The sequence below is a fragment of the Paramacrobiotus metropolitanus genome, unplaced genomic scaffold, assembly GCF_019649055.1.
Source record: "Paramacrobiotus metropolitanus isolate TYO unplaced genomic scaffold, Prichtersi_v1.0 Parri_scaffold0000048, whole genome shotgun sequence".
Classification (NCBI taxonomy): domain Eukaryota; kingdom Metazoa; phylum Tardigrada; class Eutardigrada; order Parachela; family Macrobiotidae; genus Paramacrobiotus; species Paramacrobiotus metropolitanus.
The window spans coordinates 770,427-790,004 of record NW_026570268.1 but is presented as its reverse complement, the minus strand read 5'-3'; the positions used below and the strand labels follow the sequence as shown (position 1 = coordinate 790,004).

At 45.8% G+C, this 19,578-nt stretch overlaps 6 protein-coding genes across 7 annotated transcripts; 2 read left to right on the top strand and 4 right to left on the bottom strand.

Annotated features, from left to right (window-relative positions):
• Window positions 1-1,261: 1,261 nt before the first annotated feature.
• Window positions 1,262-3,796, bottom strand: LOC129591829 (uncharacterized). Its single transcript, XM_055487657.1, has 5 exons — window positions 3,738-3,796; window positions 2,597-2,968; window positions 2,303-2,458; window positions 2,177-2,239; window positions 1,262-2,118 (listed from the first exon to the last, which is right to left on the bottom strand). Exons 2-5 carry the CDS (start codon window positions 2,778-2,780, stop codon window positions 1,631-1,633), a joined length of 891 nt encoding a protein of 296 aa, XP_055343632.1. The 5' UTR covers window positions 2,781-2,968; window positions 3,738-3,796; the 3' UTR covers window positions 1,262-1,630.
• Window positions 3,797-4,439: 643 nt separating this feature from the next.
• Window positions 4,440-6,206, bottom strand: LOC129591820 (uncharacterized). The gene is made up of 3 exons (XM_055487648.1): window positions 5,713-6,206; window positions 5,273-5,419; window positions 4,440-4,894 (listed from the first exon to the last, which is right to left on the bottom strand). Exons 1-3 carry the CDS (start codon window positions 5,846-5,848, stop codon window positions 4,842-4,844), a joined length of 336 nt encoding a protein of 111 aa, XP_055343623.1. The 5' UTR covers window positions 5,849-6,206; the 3' UTR covers window positions 4,440-4,841.
• Window positions 6,207-6,414: 208 nt separating this feature from the next.
• LOC129591778 (aminopeptidase Ey-like) lies at window positions 6,415-12,085 on the bottom strand. Of its 2 annotated transcripts, none has more exons than XM_055487583.1 (11): window positions 11,967-12,085; window positions 10,218-11,354; window positions 9,588-9,856; window positions 8,752-9,331; window positions 8,520-8,695; window positions 8,350-8,405; window positions 7,890-8,273; window positions 7,583-7,762; window positions 7,369-7,515; window positions 6,795-6,855; window positions 6,415-6,735 (listed from the first exon to the last, which is right to left on the bottom strand). In XM_055487583.1, exons 2-11 carry the CDS (start codon window positions 11,272-11,274, stop codon window positions 6,568-6,570), a joined length of 3,078 nt encoding a protein of 1,025 aa, XP_055343558.1. In that variant the 5' UTR covers window positions 11,275-11,354; window positions 11,967-12,085; the 3' UTR covers window positions 6,415-6,567. The 2 variants fall into 2 exon arrangements, with proteins under 2 accessions (XP_055343558.1, XP_055343557.1); XM_055487582.1 differs by having other exon boundaries at window positions 10,218-11,351; window positions 11,967-12,078.
• A 1,343-nt stretch (window positions 12,086-13,428) lies between these two features.
• On the top strand, window positions 13,429-14,721 carry LOC129591759 (ADP-ribosylation factor-like protein 6-interacting protein 4). The gene is made up of 4 exons (XM_055487560.1): window positions 13,429-13,652; window positions 13,758-14,024; window positions 14,109-14,178; window positions 14,472-14,721. Exons 1-4 carry the CDS (start codon window positions 13,531-13,533, stop codon window positions 14,526-14,528), a joined length of 516 nt encoding a protein of 171 aa, XP_055343535.1. The 5' UTR covers window positions 13,429-13,530; the 3' UTR covers window positions 14,529-14,721.
• On the bottom strand, window positions 14,633-16,711 carry LOC129591757 (uncharacterized). The gene is made up of 2 exons (XM_055487557.1): window positions 16,106-16,711; window positions 14,633-15,466 (listed from the first exon to the last, which is right to left on the bottom strand). Exons 1-2 carry the CDS (start codon window positions 16,592-16,594, stop codon window positions 15,074-15,076), a joined length of 882 nt encoding a protein of 293 aa, XP_055343532.1. The 5' UTR covers window positions 16,595-16,711; the 3' UTR covers window positions 14,633-15,073.
• Window positions 16,416-18,522, top strand: LOC129591758 (uncharacterized). The gene is made up of 3 exons (XM_055487559.1): window positions 16,416-17,174; window positions 17,300-17,428; window positions 17,802-18,522. Exons 1-3 carry the CDS (start codon window positions 17,126-17,128, stop codon window positions 18,239-18,241), a joined length of 618 nt encoding a protein of 205 aa, XP_055343534.1. The 5' UTR covers window positions 16,416-17,125; the 3' UTR covers window positions 18,242-18,522.
• Window positions 18,523-19,578: the final 1,056 nt, after the last annotated feature.

The following is a 19,578-nucleotide window of genomic DNA, read 5'->3' as shown; positions in this document are numbered from 1 at the left end:
AGCAGTGCATGCAACAACGATGACTGCAGACGGAAAAGATAGACTAAAGCCACTGCTTATTAAAAAGTGCAAGTGCTTCCGCTGGACGTCACGGGATCTAGCTATGTTTGTTGGGAATCGAAGGTAGGAGAACCGTCTTGCCCTGTAGTAATGCCAGAATCATAGGTAGTCTCTTGCACGTCGAAAGTGCAAGTTGGTGTCCCTCCGAGGACCGGCGTGACGGCGACAACACACATGGCGTTGACAACGGTCTGCGTGATGCTGGTGGACAGCGTCAGGCAGGGCGCGGTGCAGACCGCGCGGGAGCAGGTCGTCAGTGTCTCAGTCACCCTCCACCAATGAGTACGGACGTGGTACATAGATGGCTCTGCGGTTGCCGGCGTGGGCTGAATACACTGGCTGCAGCCGTTGTTCTTCGGAGTGTACTTGACGTGTTGTCCGCGCCATCGCGCTGGTCCGTCACCGGAATCGGAAGCGGCGGGGCTCTCGGCACCGGTTGCCGGATTTTTAAAATGGGACCTTTGACGGTTGATGGGTAGCGTAGTAGGTGTGGCTCAGCGCCAGCCCGGGCTGAATGCGATACTCATCCACGTAGGGCGTCCTGCTGCCGGGGCATGACACTGGCCTGGAAGATCTGCAATGCCGCCCAGTTTTAATTACTGGCTTGTTGAAGGAAACAGCAGAAGCTTGTACAAAAATACTCTTATTTGAAAATAAGCACAGATATGTATTGTACGTACTTCGACGTGTTTCCTTTTTTGCACCACAGATAGTGTACCCGGTGTTCCACTTCTCACGAGCTGTATGTGATAGTTAGTGTCGTTAACAAGTAATCAGTATCCATTATCCATGCAGCACTGGCCAACTAGCGCACTTACAGCGTTCGATTCTTCATTTTTTTATGTGAAGGATACGACTGCAGCATTGGTCTGCCATGTCTTTCGATGGCGTATTTCGGAGGACGTTAAAGAATAATACACAACTCAGCGGCAGGATGACAAAAGATGCGATGTGCAACAAAACGATTATGCACCGATCGTCTTAGAATGTGGCATATGGACGTAAGGCTAAAGGGTAAGAAGCAGAACCGACTACATAAGCGATCTACTTCGATAAGCGGACCGGTTGCCGGCGTTCAGCCTAAGAATTCTATTAAGGTCACCCGCGCCGGCGCCGTTGTACGTCCACGCGCAAAGCACGGAGAAAACCCCTATTTGTTGATTTGCAGAGCCGACGGCAGATCGTAGCTGTAATACTTTTTTATCCAGTTTACAAGAAATACATTTCAAAATTTTCTCTAAATCACCAGAAACGGGAACGACAGCGAGCAACACAGTAACACCGACACACACAGGCGTGCACGTAACAGCAACAATTTTGTTATTAATAAGCTTGTTAATTTTAGTATTAGATTTCTGACCCGTGGACCTCTTACCACTTTTCCAGTTCAACGGTAATGTGAGGACAAGAAACGTATGAAGAACACACAAAATGGTAGCCGGTTCATACCGGCAGCTGCCGGAGCAGCTAAGACGCCAAATCTGAGCGCACATGAAATTCAAGATACGGGATACTTTCCCCGTTTCCGTAACCACCGACTGCGTTTTACTTCTTTCTTGCCACTAAAAGATCACCCCCGGCCGAAGCCGAAACCACCACCAAAATTGTGCCCAAATGTCTGGCTGCCGCTGAAACTGGTTGGCGACTGGAACGAGTCCTGCCCGGTCCGGAAATCCGAGTGCCGGTTGAAGGATGTGCCACCCGGCGACTGCCACCCATCCTGGCCGCGCTGGGCGGTACTGGTTCCAAACGAACTGAACCCATCCTGGCCGTGCTGGACGGTATTAGTTCCAAACGAACGGAAGCCGGTGGGAGACCCGCTCCATAGGAACGACGAAGGGCGTGTGCGGACGGTATCCGGTGACGGATCCGGGGCGGGGAGGTTGTTGGGTGGCAGTGGCGGACGTGTCCGCTGGTTGGGACCCGGTGTCGGCGGTGGCGGAGGGGTGAAATTGTCTTTAGGCCGGTTGTCCGGGTATGGGCGGACGGTGTGCGGGGCGAGCGTTTGCGTATGAAAGGGGTCGACATCGGGATTAGCCTGCGGCCACCGCCACGACCCTGTAACACCACACCAGATCAGCCAAATGTCCCGATAGTGCAATCGAGGCGAACCTACCCTGCCGGGGGGGATGGGGAACGTCGCGGCAGAACGGGCACAACGGGGGTTGGCATCCCGGAACTACAATCGAGCTTACTGGTTAATTATTATTCAGAGAATGGTCGCCAGGGGTTTCGCGCTTACGGATAGGCCCGACTTCCCCGGTGCACCCGCCCACACAGACGTACGCGGGGCACCCCGCTGGCGGTCGACGCTCCTCGGCCGGCGCGGACGTTGTCTGGTCGGATTGCTGCAGGGAGCAGGTAGGGCACACCGGCGGGCATCCGTTCGCCTGCTGCGCTGCAACGCAGAACAACATCCGGCATGTACGTCGCGTAGCCAATCACGGGTACAGTAATTAACGTGCTGTCATAGTCAGTTTACTTTGTTAGTGTGCACTGTACCGTCGCTGAAAAAGGTCACCGATCGCGAACTTACGGTTCGGTTGGTCATCCGGAACGCAGGGCGGTTGCCGCTCGCATTCCGTGACCGGACAGGCGTGGCCGTCGAATTGGCGGAAGCGGCCGAATTGGGTGCCGAATAGGTGGGTTCCCGGCATGCAGCTCAAGAGGCCAACAAAGGTCACCACCGCCGTAATATCCACGCGCCACGGACAACGCATCGTTAACTGCCGCGCGACACTGTGTGTAAGGCGGAACTGATGATTTTTCTGACAAGCGGTTAGTAATCTGAACGGACCGGATGCGTAAAATTGTGTACGCAAAATCGTAGAGCCACTCGTTCACCCGATTATGAATTCGCAGGTAACTGCACGCATTTTGCTGTTTCCGATGTCGATAACGCCGCGTACTATTAAAATTATACTGTAGGTATTACTGTATATACGTACAGTTTTATAGGGATATATCGTATGTATTAAGTTTACAAAGTCGTCATTTGATTTGGCCTGCAGGCTGAGAGGGAGGGACATCCGCTTGCGCCATGGCAGTATAAAACACCATCTTTTAAGAGAACAAAGAGGCCGTACAAAGCAAATCGCAAATAATACGCCTGTGGTTCGCAGTTTTTTTGGGCATTGTATCTTATTTGTGTGAAATTATGCTCGCACAAGTGGTAGTCTTCTGCAGCTTGCAAATCATGATTTTACGCCGGCTGCGTCCTTATTATAATCCACTGTCGCTTCTGGCTGTTTTATTACAACAGTAAAAACATTAAAAAACTAACGCATATGCATCCTTGTGTCACTTTTTTCTATTGAATGGATAACTGTACATGTACGTCAATGGCACATACAGAGTACGAAGACAAAGAATAACGAATAAAAAACACACAAACCGGAAACCGACTGACATCGGCACGTGCCAGTAGCGACTCAGTACGGCAAAAATCTGTGACCCTAAAACCCTAAAATTCTTGATGCCAGTTCTGTACCTGCCTGTAAGTTCGTACTCAAGTCTGTGGGTCTCTCTTAACTCCTTACATTGCATTTAAAAATGTTTTGTTCGACCTGACTTGAAGTCCCTTTGGGGTCGTCTGCTCTTGTGCCGTAATAATAATAATAATAAAAAGTCTAACTAAAGCGCTAACGGCAGTCATCTTACTTGCGGAACACACTTACGTATTCAAATTTCCATTTATGGCAAGATTTGTACTGCAGAAATGCTCGACAAAGCCTGAATCGCTACAGCCAACGGTATCCAGCTCATTCTTGAGCACACGCACTGAGTGAGATGCAGCGTCGGTCTGATTACTGTTGTCGCTGGTTATCCCCAGGAAACAGCCAGCCGATCTTTTCCAATTACAACCATTTTCATGGACATTTTTTACCCTTTAAAGCAGAAACACTTCCTCTACGCTGTCCTGATCGGAATACGTAGTGTCCTTTAAAAAATTAAGGTTGCCTTGTAAATCTAGCTATTGATACTACAAAGTACATAATTTACTGTAAAAACCATGGCCTATCTGTACGGTAAAAATTTTATACACCAAAGGTTACACGCGACAGGACGCTGAGGTTAACAGGTAGTGCATCCAGTCGAGGAGATGGTGCGCGAAGGGTCCCTTGTGACACTGTTGGCTTCATATATTACTGCTCGCAACATCATCTACTGTACGTTAAAAAGTAATGAAACAACTACGTAAAAAAGAAATTTTTTTTTGTACATATGTACTGTCTTAACACAACCGTTTTTCTCCTGCTGCGTAAGCGATTATCTGTAATTTGTTTCCATCGCGCGAGTTAATTGAACTCTCGGCTCTCCAAGCATACCTCATATACATTGTAAAGGTCACACGTACCGGCCGCTTGGGCGACTAGTTTTCAGGCGATTTTTATTTGTGCAGCAGTGCGGACAAGCAAGTTTTTCCAGCTGACTAGCGGCTAATACTGCCAAAGAAATGATCCATCAGCATTTTATGTAACATGAACGAAAACCAGCAGTGATGCGGTGATGTCGATAATTTAGAGGATAAATTGTATATAAATATAAAAACCGATCGTGCACGGAATATAAGCGTACACCGAATGAAGAGCGGCTGGTGAACTGGGAGACCCGCCTGGCCCTGCCGGCGTAGCGCATATGGAAACGGTGAAGAGCGGGCGTTATTACGTCACAGCCTCGTGTAGCCGCATATACAGATACAGCAACTATCCCGATCGATGCCGCCGTCACGGTCGTGTTGAGCAATCATTCAGGGTCACTGCAGCGCATCCACTGTACAGTTAGCCGCACACCGGCCGCGGGCAACACGTCGGCAAGAGGGGTGATAAGCCAACTGCAAAATATACGTACAATAATTATAAGAAAATATCATATTATATTGATCGGCCGCTGTCAAAATTCGATTTCACTACCCAAGAAAAAGCTTCTGGTAAAAAAAGATTCCGCTAAAAAATAAAATTAAAAATAAAAAAAATTATGTGTAGAAAACGATTTTGTTTTTCCGGTAAAGTTATATATGTTGAGTTGCGCTGCTTCCTTGCACATGTTTAATTTATTCACACTAATTCGGCTATGGCGTGTTGTTGTAATGCAATTAAGTATAGAAAAGGAGAAATTTCCAGGAATTTAAATGTAGCAAATAAATGTATAAATACTTAAATCGACTTCCTGGAAATAATATTATAATTATATACTCTTGTCAGTTACGTACCGGCGTTGTTAAGAATAAGCTGAGGAGGCAAGGCGGAGGCGCACGGCTGCACCATCGCCGGGCACATGCAGGCGCCGGTGCCGGCGCGCGGGTCTCCCGCCCCGGTCGGGCACAGCGGACACCCCGGACAGCCGTTGGCAGCGGCCGCTATACAGTGCAGAAATAGAATTTAATTACGTCTTCACATTAATTAATAACCATACGCATTATACCACAATCTTAGACATTTTTATTTAAACATTTCATTTATATTAAATTTGTATTTATATTATTCATGTTAAATATATATTAATTATTTCTAATATATATTCCAGTAATATTATTTCATTTAAATTCTAATTAGGGAATATAGAAACAGAGTGAAAGTTCGTATTTAAGAGGATAAAAACATAAGAATTTTTCTGCGATTAAGAAATGATCGCCTGAAAATGATAGCTTACGATTGGGTTCGCCGGGATTGATACAGCGGATGCAGGCCACTTGCGGGCACTGGCCGCGGCACAACACGCTCAGGCTGCTCAGCACACTGAACAGCAGGATAAATTTCACCACACGGGAATCATCCAACGCAGCCATTACGAATATAAATTATATATAAATATATATAACGAAGAAACGGTTCTGATAGATTTGGTACACTATAGAAACTAGAAAATCTGGCTGTCTAAAAGTACAAGTACCGAGTAATGATTGAATGGGACGCGAGAGTATATGGAGAAAAAATAATCCCCTGAAACACTGCGTAATGAACACGGAGAATGTGCGTCGGTGTGAAACAATCAGTGGAAACGACGAGGAAAAAGGAGGCAGAAACAATATTATGCTAGCCAATGTTCCGCTAATTGCCTGCGCGGTAATCGCCGTTATTACTTTTTTTATTAGCCACGTCGTGCACGTGCATCCCCCAACGAGTCATCGGTATAAAATTATTACAGTTATAACGCCGCATGAGTTAATACTCAGCGAAAAAGTATTCTTCCACCTCCAACGTCGGACCGATGCGCGGCATGCCGTGCGTTGCCGCGGGACACGGCAAACTTGAAAAGCAGCTCACCATGTGGCTAATTAAGGACATACGGTGCATTTTACTACCGTTTACTCAGCGCTAATTCACTGCCGATGGAATAATTAAGCACAGCGACCGGTTCCCGGTGATTTAATGGTGATTTTATTCTGTTTATTAATATTTTGTTCGCAACTTCGCAGTTTGTACAAATGCCGGTGAATATATAAGGAATAAGTGTAAAGGTCACACTGTAATATATAAAGAATAAATGCAAAGGTCACGCTGGTGTTTAGTGGACGCCGGCGTGCTCCGCAGTCTCCTGCTGGAAGTATGTGCGTATGGTCTGGTAGTTCTGCGCATACCAGCCGATGTTGGCCTCCGTCTGGGCCAGTAAGCGCCGGAAGGTGGGTACCTCGTCCGACGAACTGGGTCCGACCAGGCTCCATAAGTTCCGCAACTGCAAAAGAAATTTGAAATCGTAGTGTCGTTTATAGTGAACTGTTTGCTTTAGCTTACCTGGAAGTGGCGGGCCGGTGTCCGGAAGTAGCTGGCCACGTTGCTGAGGATGCCGGTTTTACTGCAATTAAGCATACAGAGGTCACGGTGGTGTCGTTGGCGCGATGCAATATTGCATTATTTGCATATAAATATCACCGAGGTCACGAAAATCACACCTTACTTTGTCTCTCTCGATATGGTTTTTATACGTGCATGTTTGAAATGTATGTATCACAAAGGTCACGGTAGTTTCGATATATACATATGTCCACTGGGATCTATGTATCCACGTATATAATGTAAACAGTACATAGATCCCATTGGACATATGTATATAACGAAATCACCGTGAGCTTTGCGATATATGTATGTGCATGTTCATCAGTGCATAGATATATATGCACCTATTTATGTACATGTACATATATATATGTGCGCCTAAATAAGTGCATATATATAGATATACGCACCACGTATATATCCACGCATTATGACGATTCACATATGTCATTTACGTATTTATTAGAGGTCACGATCGGCCGATGTAAGTAGCATGAATTTCTGCGTTATACAAATGCCGGCGTTTGTCTACCTGCCGCGCAGCTGCATCCAGTTGTTCTGGACAAACTCCCAGGCCACGGACTCCCCGATGGGCGAGGACTCGGCCACCCAGGCGAAGACGGAGCTGACGTCGGCGTGGGCGATGATGCTGCCTTGTCCGAGGGTCAGATCCAACAACCTGGCGATGCATCGCTTAAGTCAGCTATACTGCATCAACATGGCATAGTGTGACGTATATACTGTACCGGATGAGGAGGTCCGCTTGCAGGGAACAGGCCAGCGCCCGCAGCACCGCCAGCCGCGTGACCATGGGCAGACGGGTGTTCTTATACAGTTCCAGCATCTTATCCCAGGCTTCGGCGTTGCTCTGACGTAATCCATAGCACATAAGGGGATTCTTGGTGTTGACGATGCTTTCGCCGCTCCTAAATATAATGTACAATATATGGATAGTGTTTAAATCCGCAACGGCAACGACATTGGTGATTCTCGGCATCGCAGTACTATCGTACAGCTTAAAGCAAAGTGAAGCAATTAATGTGAGCGTCTTACGGAAGCTGGGAGAAGCTTTCCACCGTGCCGTTGCCCAACCACGCCTCAAATTTGGTGTAGGCGTCATCCAGACACTGCTTAAGATCGTAGCGGCAGGCGTTGTCCAGGATGAGCCGGCGGCGCATCACCTCGTTGTAGTCCTCGCTGGTCTCGTCCACCCAGGCGTCGGTCCAGTCCGCAGCGTTGTACAGCGGCTCTGTGCCGGACAGGAGGAGGCTCTGCACATACTCCTTCATGTCGCCATAAAAGCTGGTCAGACGCAGCATGCGCTGCAGGAAATTCAGCCCGGCGAACGCCGACGCCAGCGGGCTGTAGCGCCTCTCGTTGGCCACCCAACGGGTGGAGTGCAGCGCCACGCCGTAATCCACGCCAAACTGTCCTGATCTGTGTTAATTAACGCCTCGGTCAAAAAAGTTAGAAAGGTCATCTTCTAATTATTAATTACACATGTATTTCGTACCGAGCTAGATTGAAGGCGTCGTCAATAATCTGGCCGCGGTTGGTCTCCTCGATCAACTGTAAACATTTAAAATTATTTTTTAAAAATTGAATTTTAAATTAAATTAAAATATTAAAATAAATTAAATTAAATTAAATTAAATTAAAATTTTCTTTCTAGGCAAATCATACCAAATGGTTTGTCTCCAGTTGTTGGAAAATTCGATGCCACGTGTCCCAATCGTAATTGACCCGGTAAAAGCCATGCTGGTGCACGTTAGCCAGCAGCCAGTCCGTGTTGGCCACCGCGCCCCCCGCGGGTGGTAGCTCTAGCGCCTGGGCGCCGGTACAGGCATTGGCCAAATTTCCTGTCCAATATCAAAATTACGAAAGGTCACCGACCCAAAGCCCTCTCTGACGTTACCTTCACGCTGCGTAATCCAGCAGACCTTGGCCATTCCCTCTTGTGCCGTCTTTCCCGGCCGTTGGGTGGTCAGCGGGATGTGCCATAAATGATCCAGTTCCGGCGCGATGCTGGTGTCGTTCAGGATGTTGACCAGATTGCTCACCGTGTCGCTCTCGTTGAAGATGTGGCGTTTGAAGAGAAAGCGCTGCTGCCGGTAGGTCACCGCTCCCGTCTCTTTGTTGACGCTCAGCTGCAGCACCGGGTAGCCGCTCTTGTAGATCCAGGAATCCAGCCGCGTGGCGAAGTCGATGCCCTCGGCTTGCATCTCGGCGGTGAACTGGCGCAAAAGGTCATCGGGCACGACGTTGCCGAGTTTGTGGTTGGCCAAGTAGCGGGTCAATGCGGCGTAGAAACGCTGCCGGCCCATTAAGCCCATGACCATGTTGAGGATGGAGGCGCCCTTGGAGTAGGTGATGGTGTCGAACATGTTGCTGATCTGCGACAGGGTGTTGGTGTCGTTGTTGGACAGGGGGTGGGCGGTCTCCAGAGAGTCCGATTCGAAGGCCACGCGGGTCACCCAGAATGGGAAGAGGGGCTCCTAAAGGTCAAAAAGATGTCAAGACAAGTAAAGGTCACAATGGGACGGTGTTCGTAAGGCCAACAGTGTCGGACATGTAAAGGTCACGTTAGAAGGAAAGGTCACAAGGTTTTTTGGGCATGTAAAGGTCACTTTGGGACGGTGTCCCTAAGGTCATAGGAGGGTGGGACATGTAAAGGTCACAACGGGAGGGGATCAGAAAGGTCACAGGGGTGTCGGACATATAAAGGTCACGATGGAAGGGTGTCCCACTTACCAGGTCCCATTCGGGTTTGGCGTCGTACATCAGTTCGTGCTGGAAGAAGCGCGCGAAGCCCTCGTTGAGCCAGGTGTCGGACCACCAGTCGCAGGTCACCAGGTTGCCGAACATCATGTGCGCCAGCTCGTGGCCGACGATGGCGGAGATGCTGCGCTTCTCGTCAGCGCTGTTTACTTGCGGTCGGTAGAGAAGACGCGATTCGCGGTAATGCACCAGGCCGTAGTTTTCCATGGCGCCGGCGTCGAAGTCAGGAATTGCTGTGTTGTCTACGCATATGTATATAGTTACATAATCATATTTGGTAAAAATACTAAAACACTATAACAAATACCTGCAAAGTTATTAACGTATTGCCTACTCTATTAATTTTTCAAATTTATATTATCATATATGTTTTTTAATTAAAATTCCTTATAAATTTTTTATTCAAGACATTAGTTTTAAATTCATAAAGCTGCATTATACTTTACAGATTGTATTTAAATTACTAAATTAATTTCACAAAGTTTTAATTAAACATATAAATTTTAATACATGTAAAATCAATAAAGCTCATAATTATTATATTTTAATAATTTCTTATTATATGTTATCTATTTAATAAATATTTAGTAGCTGTCGGCTGACCTAATTTGGGCAGAAGACTGAAGTATGGCTGGCTGAAGTTATGGCTCAAATTCTCGATCATGATCTTGGCCTGCTGCAGCCCGAAATCGCCCTGTTTTCCCATGGCCTCGCCCAGGAGGGCCTCCTGCGCGATAACCGTCACCGTCCCGCTGTGCTCCCCGGTGGTGGCAGTCGCCGACACCATCCCGAAGTCACTGATCAGGAACGCCATCAGGTACACCGGCATCCGGGGCGTCTCCGTAAAGGTCATGGTCTCCCAGGTGCGGTCGCCCTCCTTGACCTCCCCCACGACGGTGCCCTGGCCGTTGCTGCGCGTCATGGTGAACCGCTTATCATACTGCAGCGTCGTCTTGATCACCGACCGGAAACCGGGCTCGTCGAAGCACGGGAACATCCGGCGCGCCTTGTACGGCTGGAACTGGCTGGCCGCCAACCACCGCCGGGTGCCGTCCGCCGTCCGGTACGAACTGCGGTACAGTCCCTGGTTGTCCTCGGTGGCGACGTTGCCGGTGAAGGCGATGGTCAGGAGGTACGTCGCGTTGACCTCCAACGCGCCGGCGACGATCACCCGCGCCAGTTCCGCGTTGCTCTCGAAACGCAGCCCGGCGAAGGTGACGTTGGTCAGCGTCCCGTTGGTCTCCCGTTTCTCCAGCTGGACGTCCGGTTCGGTGAAGTTGATGCGCCCGCTGAAGCGATCGCGGCTGGCGTGGAAGACGATCTCGTTGACGGCCTCCCGGGCGGTCAGCGTCATGACCACCCGCCCCCGGGTGGTGAAGGAGCTGCCGTTGACGATGTCGGCGTCGCTGAAGGGGATGTCGACCGTCAGGTGCAGTTCGTAGCGCTCGGGGAGGACGGAGCGCGGCAGGCGGTAGGTGGGCGGGAGGGGCGGGAGGCCGGTGGTCGGGGCCTCGGTGGGGGCTACCGGTGGGCGGGTGGCGGTCAGGTTGGCGATGAGTTTGTCCTTCTCGGCGATGTCGGTCTCCGCTTGGGAGTAGAGGACGGCCAGGGCGATCATGGCGGCCAGCGAGCCGATCAGCACGACGGCCAGGATCAGCATCGGGAGTTTGAGGCCTTCCGGCGCTGGGTGATGGTCACCTCCTCGCGCATGGTTTCACGCGGCGGCATTTTTATTCCCTGCTTTTATTAAAAATATACGAATATTTATAAACGCATATGTACGCATTTGTATATAAAATACGTACAGAGTATATGCCGCATATACAGATACAATATAAACTATAACTATATAAATATAATCGCCGGATGTTCCGGACTGTTATAAAAATGTAAGTATGTAAAAATATATGTACATTTACATTTTTACATATGTAAATTTACATGAATCTTTAACAAATACGTATTTTTTAAACAAATACGTGTATAAGCAAAAATAACTCATTTTATGCGCGTATGTACGCGTAAAAGCTTATAATAATTACAAAAACTGGAATTCCGCGGTTATATAAATTTATACGCTTTATGCGCATATAAATTATGCGCAAAAAGCGTATAAATTTATCTATAGTCAATACACCCACGGTGGGTGACCCACCCAAATTTCCCAGTTAAAAAATAATATATTTATAAAAATATGTATGTAAAGGAAAAAATGAAAAAAAACAAATTATCGACAAAAACCTACGTGCATGTAATTGTATAAGAAATAACTATGTTATATGAAATATAAATAATTAGCAAAATATTAATAATATTATATAGTTATAAACATATAAATGTAAGCGTACATACCGTATATGAAATATATTAAATCACCGGTATAAATTGGCTAATATCCGGGAAAACTGCTGACCACGACGTGCGCGCGAAGGAAATGAGCGCAGCTGCGGCGGAAGCGCTGCTGTCGTCGCTGGGGCATTGTGTGGGGTATCGCGCGATAGTGGCGCTGATAGGCCGGTTGATTTATGTCGCGCGTCGTCCATTGTTCCGCCGTGCAACAGTAGCGGTGCCGACGTGTGTGCACGCGGCTGCACGGGAGATAACCGGTGACGCTTATCGCTCCATCCACTGCATTGTTCCACGCAATGTGCTTGACCTTTGCCAACATGTGTCTACCTGTGTGCATAAACATTCCTGCAGTTTTGTGCGACTTATCAGTTTTTCCTGCGTGAATAATAATCGTTAAAAATTAATTATCGCCAGTAAGAGTTTATGAAGTATACCGGTTTCCCGGTGTGCAGTGTGTGAATTCTAGCCGCATCGTTACAGTTGAGCTATTCTGGTGTCTTGCATACGGCGTGATTAAAATGCAGTACTTTGTACTTTATTTAGGTACAGTAATTGAAAAATATTGTATTTTGCACGTGTACTGTCCGGTATCTACTTTATATAATTACTCACTTGTTACTTGCCATAAAATTGTCGGTAAAATTGGGACGAGTACATATTATTTTATTTGCTCAGTGCAATTTCGCGTTTACACGCACGCACCCGTACTTAATTAACTATAACAATGTGTGTTTATTGGGCAATAGCCGCCATAACAACAAAAGTGCAAGCGCGGGCACACTACTTTACAGTTAAAATTTAAAGTTGTAATAATATAATTATCGACAAAACAACTATAATAATAGTTGTTTTGTCGATAATTATCAACGGGATACAATCTGTATGCTAGCCGGTAAGGTTGAACACGAAATTATAAAACCATATTACATTTGAGGGCAAAAAATTAATAAGAAAAGAAGAAAAAGTGGACCGTAATTGGGTTATTCGCATTAACATAGGTTAACAGCAGAATCACGCAGTTCATCATTTCAACACATAATACACTTCGTCCAGTCTCTTACCGATACAAAACGTTTTCTGAACCAATGCCGCTCTACAGTTAAAGCAACACTGAAGTATCATAATATAGTGATTTATGCACAAAATAAATTGAATTTTTTTTCTAGTTTAATTCTTAATGTTTTTGATTTTAACTGAGTAAAAAATCCAAGCAGTTCACATTTTGGTAAATTAATGAGTCTATAATGAAACGTGTGCTGTCAGGTGAAACTTAAATTTTTCCATTGACTGGAGAAAAACAACGACTGAATGCTGGTCGTTGGTCGCATGAAATTGGTGCGTTACGTAAGTACGTACGTAACGTAGCATGCACGCGCAAATTTCACACTTCCGGTGCGTGACGCAGTGGTAACCGCCGCAGCATGGCAGCGTGATTTTATTCGATAATTTCCTAGCATTTTTCGTTCTGGCGGTTCTGCTGATTTTCAGTTGAAACTTTTCTCGAGAAGCGATTTCTTCTGCAAAACTGATCATGCGGTGATGCAACGCGTTGTATGAAGCCTTGACAATGGATAGCGCTGTTCCAGAGCCAACCAGCGCAGCAGCGGGACAGAATGAGCATGCGGAGGGGAAGAGACGCAAGAAAAAGCTGAAGCAGTCGAAAAAGAAACGCAAGCGCAGCCGATCCACGTAAGTTCCGTGTTTCCATCGCTAGTTTCACTCCTTTCTTGCCAAAACCGACCATGCAATAATTCCTCCCAGCTAATCGGTAAACTACCGATTTATCGTATGCAGTTCCTCAGATTCGTCCTCTTCGGATTCGCGTCGGAAGCACAAGAAGCGCCACAAGGCCAAGAAGAAGCGCAAGGCGAGCGCACCGAGCGAAGCGAGTGAAGTCCCGCCATTTTCAGGCACGCCGTGCAAAACAGACGCTGCGTCCCTGGCGCCCGTGGAAGATGCATCTGTTTCCGTGCGCCCACGCGGCCCGATGACCAAGGAACAGTGGGATGCGCAGCAGAGCGTCATCCGACGGGTCTACGATCCGGACACGGGTCGACAGAGGTAAGCGAGGATATTTCTGCAGCGTGCTTTTGGTATATCCGCGTGCTGCCAGATTGCGACGATTTTTACGGCGAATTTTTTTAGGTTGGTGCGCGGTACAGGCGAAATCGTCGAGGAGATTGTCAGTCGTCAGCGCCACCTGGCCATTAATAAGGCAAGTATTTTTTTTATTTTTAAATTCGTTTTTAATTTTAGTACTTAATTTTTTCGCCACTGCTGAAATCGTTCCTTGTGTTTTTTATACGAATTTCTGGAAATTTGTTGAGTTCATTGCTTCTTAATTATTTTTTATTATTATTAAACAGTAGATATTTTAATCAAAATGTTTCTAAGCATAAATTGGCAATTAATCGCTATTAACGGGAATTTTTAAATGTTAACTAATTTAATTTATCTCTGCGTAAATTGACCAGGAGACCAGAAAATATAATGTTTTATTTTTTGCAGAGCGCTACAAGAGCCGACGGAGCTGTTTTCCAAGCGAATTTAGGACTGCACCGATGATTTATTATGCTGATTCGTTTTGATCTGTCCAGTGACTCATGTACAGTTTCTCATTTATCCGCTGCGCGCTACTTTTCCATGAATATTCGGTAATTTTGCGAAATGATCCGCTGGTTTTTTACTTACTTATTTATTGGGCACTTTGCATGCGATAAACGGACAGCAGAAGCAAAAGGCCAATAAATAATCAACAAAACTGATGAATAAATATTAAGAAATTCGATAAATATTCAGTCAGCTGAATAATAAAACAAATTCATTAAATAACCAAACAACGTCGGTCTGGGGATAATTTCGTCCATCAATTTTACTGCGAAATAACACCGCCGCAAGTGACAAATCGCCTACATTTCAGCAACAAGAAAAAGGCTGATTAAAATTAAAAATAGAGAAACTCCTGCTAAAAACGTCTTAAATTCCGCAACCTCGCAAATCTCCATCCACACACATAAATTAAACAATTTTCTCGAACCAACTCCCAAATAAAACAGGAAAAATCGGGAAACCGTCTCCAATCCAACGGAAAAATTAATGGCAGTCCCCCATCATGATCCGCCGGTTTTGGAGGCGTCCGGCTGGTTTTTGCGGTCGGACGGCGAGGTGGAGCGCGAGCGGGAGGTGCTGCGCGAGCGGACGTTGAGGAAATTGGCGCAGCGCTCGATGGCGCGGTCGACGCGCGCCATCTCAACGTGGACGCGCTGCACGAGACTTTTGCGCAGGGCGCGCGCCTCCGTCCGCTCCGCCGGGATCTCCACGGCGTCGATCTTCATGACGGTCTTCATGAGGGCCTCGTTGAGGTGCAGGAGCCGCGTGTGGGCCGTCTTGAAGGCCGGTTTCTCGGTGCGCGGAATACTGTCCAGGAACATCTCCATCTCCAGCAGCTCCATGCTCACCGCCGAGATCTCGTCTTCCAGCGCCGACAGACGCTTCTTGAACTCCTACAATTAACGGAAATTTATTCTACATTTAATGGCCATTTAATCCATTCTGAATTTAATAGCCATTTAATTTATTCTAAATTTAATAGTATTAATTCTGAATTTATTCTACTGAATTTCTTCAACGCTAGTTCGCAACATAAATTAACAAATAATCGATTTGTAAAAAATCTTTTAATCTGAATTTATCGTTATTTTTCTTTTAAATATGTATGCTATTTAAATTGGTTTGGTTTTTATTAAGTTTTGTTTAAATTTTATGCCCAGATTAATCGTCAGTACAATACACCTTTTAAATTGGAAATATGAATTTTAATATTGGCCTTTAATTCTTCATTTAAATTTATTTTTTCAACACTAATTCTTTAAAATTTGCAACATAACCTGGCAAAATAATTGTTTTACAAACTCTTACACTCTATTTATCATTCTCATAATTTAAAATATTTAATTAGTTTAAACTGGCTTATTATGCAATGTTTTTATTTTAGTTTTATGACCACTTTTGATTAGAAAGAAGAGCAAGACTGAAAACGAACAAAAACCCATTTATAAAATGACAGATTTTAAAAGTTTACAGGCCATATGTCTTGAGAATATTATTTTTATTTTTAAAATATTTTTGGAAAAATACCTTACCTCGTCGGGATCGCGGGGGACCTCGGCCTGGCCGAGCATCATGAGTTTGGCGCCGTGGCGCAGTTGCAGATCCGCCAGACGCTGCGCAGCCTGCAGATGGGCGCCCTTGTAAATGAGACTCTGGCGCGCCACGGGCACCTGTGTCAAGGACTGTAGATGCAGCTGAAGGTCGTGTACGGTCAGTGCCATGGCATCGTGCTCGGGGAATGCCTTGGAAACATCCACGGGGTACAGCACCGTCTTCCCGCCCGGGTTGACGCCGTACGCCACGTTGAAGGGGGAAATGAGGGGGGCGGTGGTGGTGGCGGGGGACGGCTTGGATTTACTGCTGCCCATCTCGTGTGCTTCACTGCTGCTCGGCCGCTTCATCCCCACCGCATCCTTCAACAGATCCGCCACGCGATCGCCCGTCTGGTTGATGAAATCCCCCACGCTGCTGGCGGTCTCTGTTACGAATTTCTCAAAGGATTCCCCAGCGGATGATGACATAGTCCACAGAAAATTACCACGTTACAAGTTATCCACTCATTCAGCGAAAAACATGAAGCGCATTCGCAATTAACAATCCGAAAAGTACAGCAGAAAGACTGCAAAACCTGCTGAAAGAAAAACTCAGTAGAAATTTGTCGAAATTTCATGTCTGATCCTGCATGACTCACCAGCAGCCCAACTGGCGTTATCGGCGGTTGGTATTGCGACAGACCTGGATTTTGTACAACAGCCTTCTCCTCGTTCTGATTAACTTTTTTTGCCATGGGCCCATGATGTTCATTTTCCATTGAATTCCACTGGTGCCTTTTAATTTCCACTGCGGTCCTTTAATTCTCGTTTGTTTTCTGCGCTGATGTCGTAATTTGCCATTATTTGCGCCCACTGCGACGTGCTGCTGCGATCGTCTTTCACAGAATAGAGAATTTACTCGATTATCCGCACCGTGCTGCGCACTAGTTTGCAGGGTTCCCTGGGAGTGGGAGCGACTCGACGCGACGCAATTCCCCCATCCCGCCATATCCTTCCACAATGACTTCGTTTCCCCGGGCTCCGATGAAGCGTACCTTCGATAAGCCAGGTACGCTAACGAATTGCACGTTGTGTTGATTTTGTACGAGGGAGATTCTCTAGCGCACCAGGAACTAGCGTGGATTATTATTGTTATTCCTAAATATTCCTCGCAACTGAACGGTTTCTTTACAGGCAACGACGTCCCCGGTCCAGGCGCGTACGACCCGGATAACGGCTCTAAACGCGCTGCCTGCCGAAAACTGCCCCGCCGCGTCTCACTCTCCACCTCGCATGAAACTCTGGCGCGCTTGCCACCACTCAGTACGTTGACAATTGCAGTGTAAACAGTTTTGGGTCTTTTTCGTTTTTGAATTGATTTGAAATGTAGAGACGAAATCGCCAGTTTAAGAATATTTTCAATTTATTTTCCGAATTCTGCTTTCGAAAATAGGGATTAAATTTATTTTTGTTCATTTTATTGTCTGAATTCTGCTTTTGAAAAATAAGGATTAAATGAAGAAATTAATGGAAATACATAAAATGACAAGCATTTTAAATAATCCTCGAAGCTTGAAAATGCTGGAATTAATTATATACACCGTACACGTTATTCATGCATAAAGTAACCGTTAAATATTACGGAATTTGTTTTATTTATTTTGTATTGGAGATTCTGTATGCTGATTCTCTGCAGACAAGAACACGGCCGGAGCGAATGGTGGAGAGTCCGGGGCGCCGACCGTGGGGCGTGGCGACGGTGTGGGCCGGGACATTGCGGAGGCGGATGGAAAGGCCGGCGGGCAGTACGACGCGGTGCGCGCCCTGGTCGAGCAGCCGGATGGCGATGTGGCGGCGCTGAAGGGGGCGCTGCGCGCCCGTGACCAGGTGATTGCCGAGCTGCGCCGCCAGTTGACCGAGGAGAAGGCGAAGCGGGATGAATGTGCCGGGCGGGAGCAGCGCCTGCAGGCCGACATGGAATCCATGCTGAGCCATCGGGAGGATCGGGATCGCGCGGTTGCAGTGCTGATCCGCGAGGGCGAGGATCTGCGCGACATGATCGTGCAGCTGCGCGACGCTCTGGTGGCCAAGGTGTTTGGGCAGGGCCACGACGGAGCCGGATATCCGGAGGCGTGAGCGCGTTTCCCCAGGGGCGGCGGCCGGTTTTGTGGCCGGTTTGGTGTTTTTATTTATTTTTTTTTAGTTTAAAGAGTTTTATCAGTTTTACCGGTGAAAAGGTTGTCCCGGGTTTTTTGTGCCAAAGATTTTTTGTGTGATGTTTTGATGAGGCAGTATTACGGATGGAATGCAAGAATTTAAAAGTATTTCCCGTTGTTGGATGTGCTCGTTCAGCATCTCTTTCATGCAGTCTGTAAATTATGGAAACAATTAGGAAATTTGCAAATTCATTTTGAATCCATAAATTAAAGAATAAATTGAATCAGTCTTCTATTATTCTAAATTCAGCTATAAACTTGGAAATTTACAATCAAATTTTGAATCTCGAAAGCAGTGGAAAAGTTAATAATTTCTGAATTATTCCCTAAAACTTTATTAAGAAATTTAAAGGTAGATTAATGAATTGGATTTGAAAACTTTAATCTGCAATTAAAAACTTAATTTAGAATGCAAAAAAAATGGAAAATAGCTAGTTAATTTACAAAAAATTTATTAAAAATTATTAAAATTATTAATTTATAAATTATTTTTAAAAAAAACATGCAAAGGTACAGAATAGAATAACAATTCTGAATTGAAAAGCGTCAATCCGCAAATTAAGAATTAATTCGGAATAGAAAAGAAACTGGGAAAATATAATTTATTTAAAGATAAAGGCAGAATTTGTACTGGACAAATTTTGTCTGAAAATTCAAAAATTATTTGCCAATACGGCAGTCCGTTTGGAAACTTGAAAATTAAATTTAAAAATTGCAAACTTTATTTGGAAAAGAAAAAAAAATTTGGAAATTGAAAAATGATTTCGGCAACTTAAAAATTATTCGGGAAATTAATAAAACTATGCCTCTTTTGATGTCGCCGCGTCACCGGAATAACCCCGAATCTAACGATATTGAATCACCTTATACAGAGGGTGAGCCACCCACATTGGCACACTTTTGGTAGGAAATTATTTCTGAGTTCTAGACTCAAGTTCTTTTAAATTCGCTGATGCAGTTTTTTCCCTTAGCGTTCTGTGAGCGGAAAACAACTAATTTTCCATGAAGATATTGCGCGCACGTGACATAAAGTGACCACAAGTGTCCGCGACCGGCGAAAAAAACGCAGACAAAACGTTTCACTTTGTATTTTTGTTTTTCAATGATTATTAAATGAAGCAAGAAGTTTTTTGGTCACATTCAGTTTCTAATTTTAGAAGATTTTAAGGGCTATATGAAAAAGTATAAAGTTGTGTGAAATCCTTTTTCAGGATCCCGAGGGAAAAAAACAGAAGTATTAAAAAATTGGGGATTTAC

Bases quoted from the DNA above. Each gene is read 5' to 3' on its own strand.
- LOC129591829 (XM_055487657.1), bottom strand. From the start codon at position 2,780: ATGCGTTGTCCGTGGCGCGTGGATATTACGGCGGTGGTGACCTTTGTT. The intron at 2,459-2,596 runs GTAAGTTCGCGA...TCTGCGTTGCAG, and splicing joins TCCGGATGACCAACCGAACC to CGCAGCAGGCGAACGGATGC. The intron at 2,240-2,302 runs GTAAGCGCGAAA...GCTCGATTGTAG, and splicing joins CGGGGAAGTCGGGCCTATCC to TTCCGGGATGCCAACCCCCG.
- LOC129591820 (XM_055487648.1), bottom strand. From the start codon at position 5,848: ATGGCTGCGTTGGATGATTCCCGTGTGGTGAAATTTATCCTGCTGTTC. The intron at 5,420-5,712 runs GTAAGCTATCAT...TGCACTGTATAG, and splicing joins CAATCCCGGCGAACCCAATC to CGGCCGCTGCCAACGGCTGT. The intron at 4,895-5,272 runs GTACGTAACTGA...TATATTTTGCAG, and splicing joins GCTTATTCTTAACAACGCCG to TTGGCTTATCACCCCTCTTG.
- LOC129591778 (XM_055487583.1), bottom strand. From the start codon at position 11,274: ATGCTGATCCTGGCCGTCGTGCTGATCGGCTCGCTGGCCGCCATGATC. The intron at 8,696-8,751 runs GTAACGTCAGAG...GATATTGGACAG, and splicing joins CTGGATTACGCAGCGTGAAG to GAAATTTGGCCAATGCCTGT. The intron at 7,516-7,582 runs GTACAGTATATA...ATGCATCGCCAG, and splicing joins CAAGCGGACCTCCTCATCCG to GTTGTTGGATCTGACCCTCG.
- LOC129591759 (XM_055487560.1), top strand. From the start codon at position 13,531: ATGGATAGCGCTGTTCCAGAGCCAACCAGCGCAGCAGCGGGACAGAAT. The intron at 13,653-13,757 runs GTAAGTTCCGTG...TATCGTATGCAG, and splicing joins CGCAAGCGCAGCCGATCCAC to TTCCTCAGATTCGTCCTCTT. The intron at 14,179-14,471 runs GCAAGTATTTTT...TATTTTTTGCAG, and splicing joins GCCACCTGGCCATTAATAAG to AGCGCTACAAGAGCCGACGG.
- LOC129591757 (XM_055487557.1), bottom strand. From the start codon at position 16,594: ATGTCATCATCCGCTGGGGAATCCTTTGAGAAATTCGTAACAGAGACC. The intron at 15,467-16,105 runs GTAAGGTATTTT...CGTTAATTGTAG, and splicing joins TCCCCCGCGATCCCGACGAG to GAGTTCAAGAAGCGTCTGTC.
- LOC129591758 (XM_055487559.1), top strand. From the start codon at position 17,126: ATGACTTCGTTTCCCCGGGCTCCGATGAAGCGTACCTTCGATAAGCCA. The intron at 17,175-17,299 runs GTACGCTAACGA...GTTTCTTTACAG, and splicing joins GCGTACCTTCGATAAGCCAG to GCAACGACGTCCCCGGTCCA. The intron at 17,429-17,801 runs GTACGTTGACAA...GATTCTCTGCAG, and splicing joins GGCGCGCTTGCCACCACTCA to ACAAGAACACGGCCGGAGCG.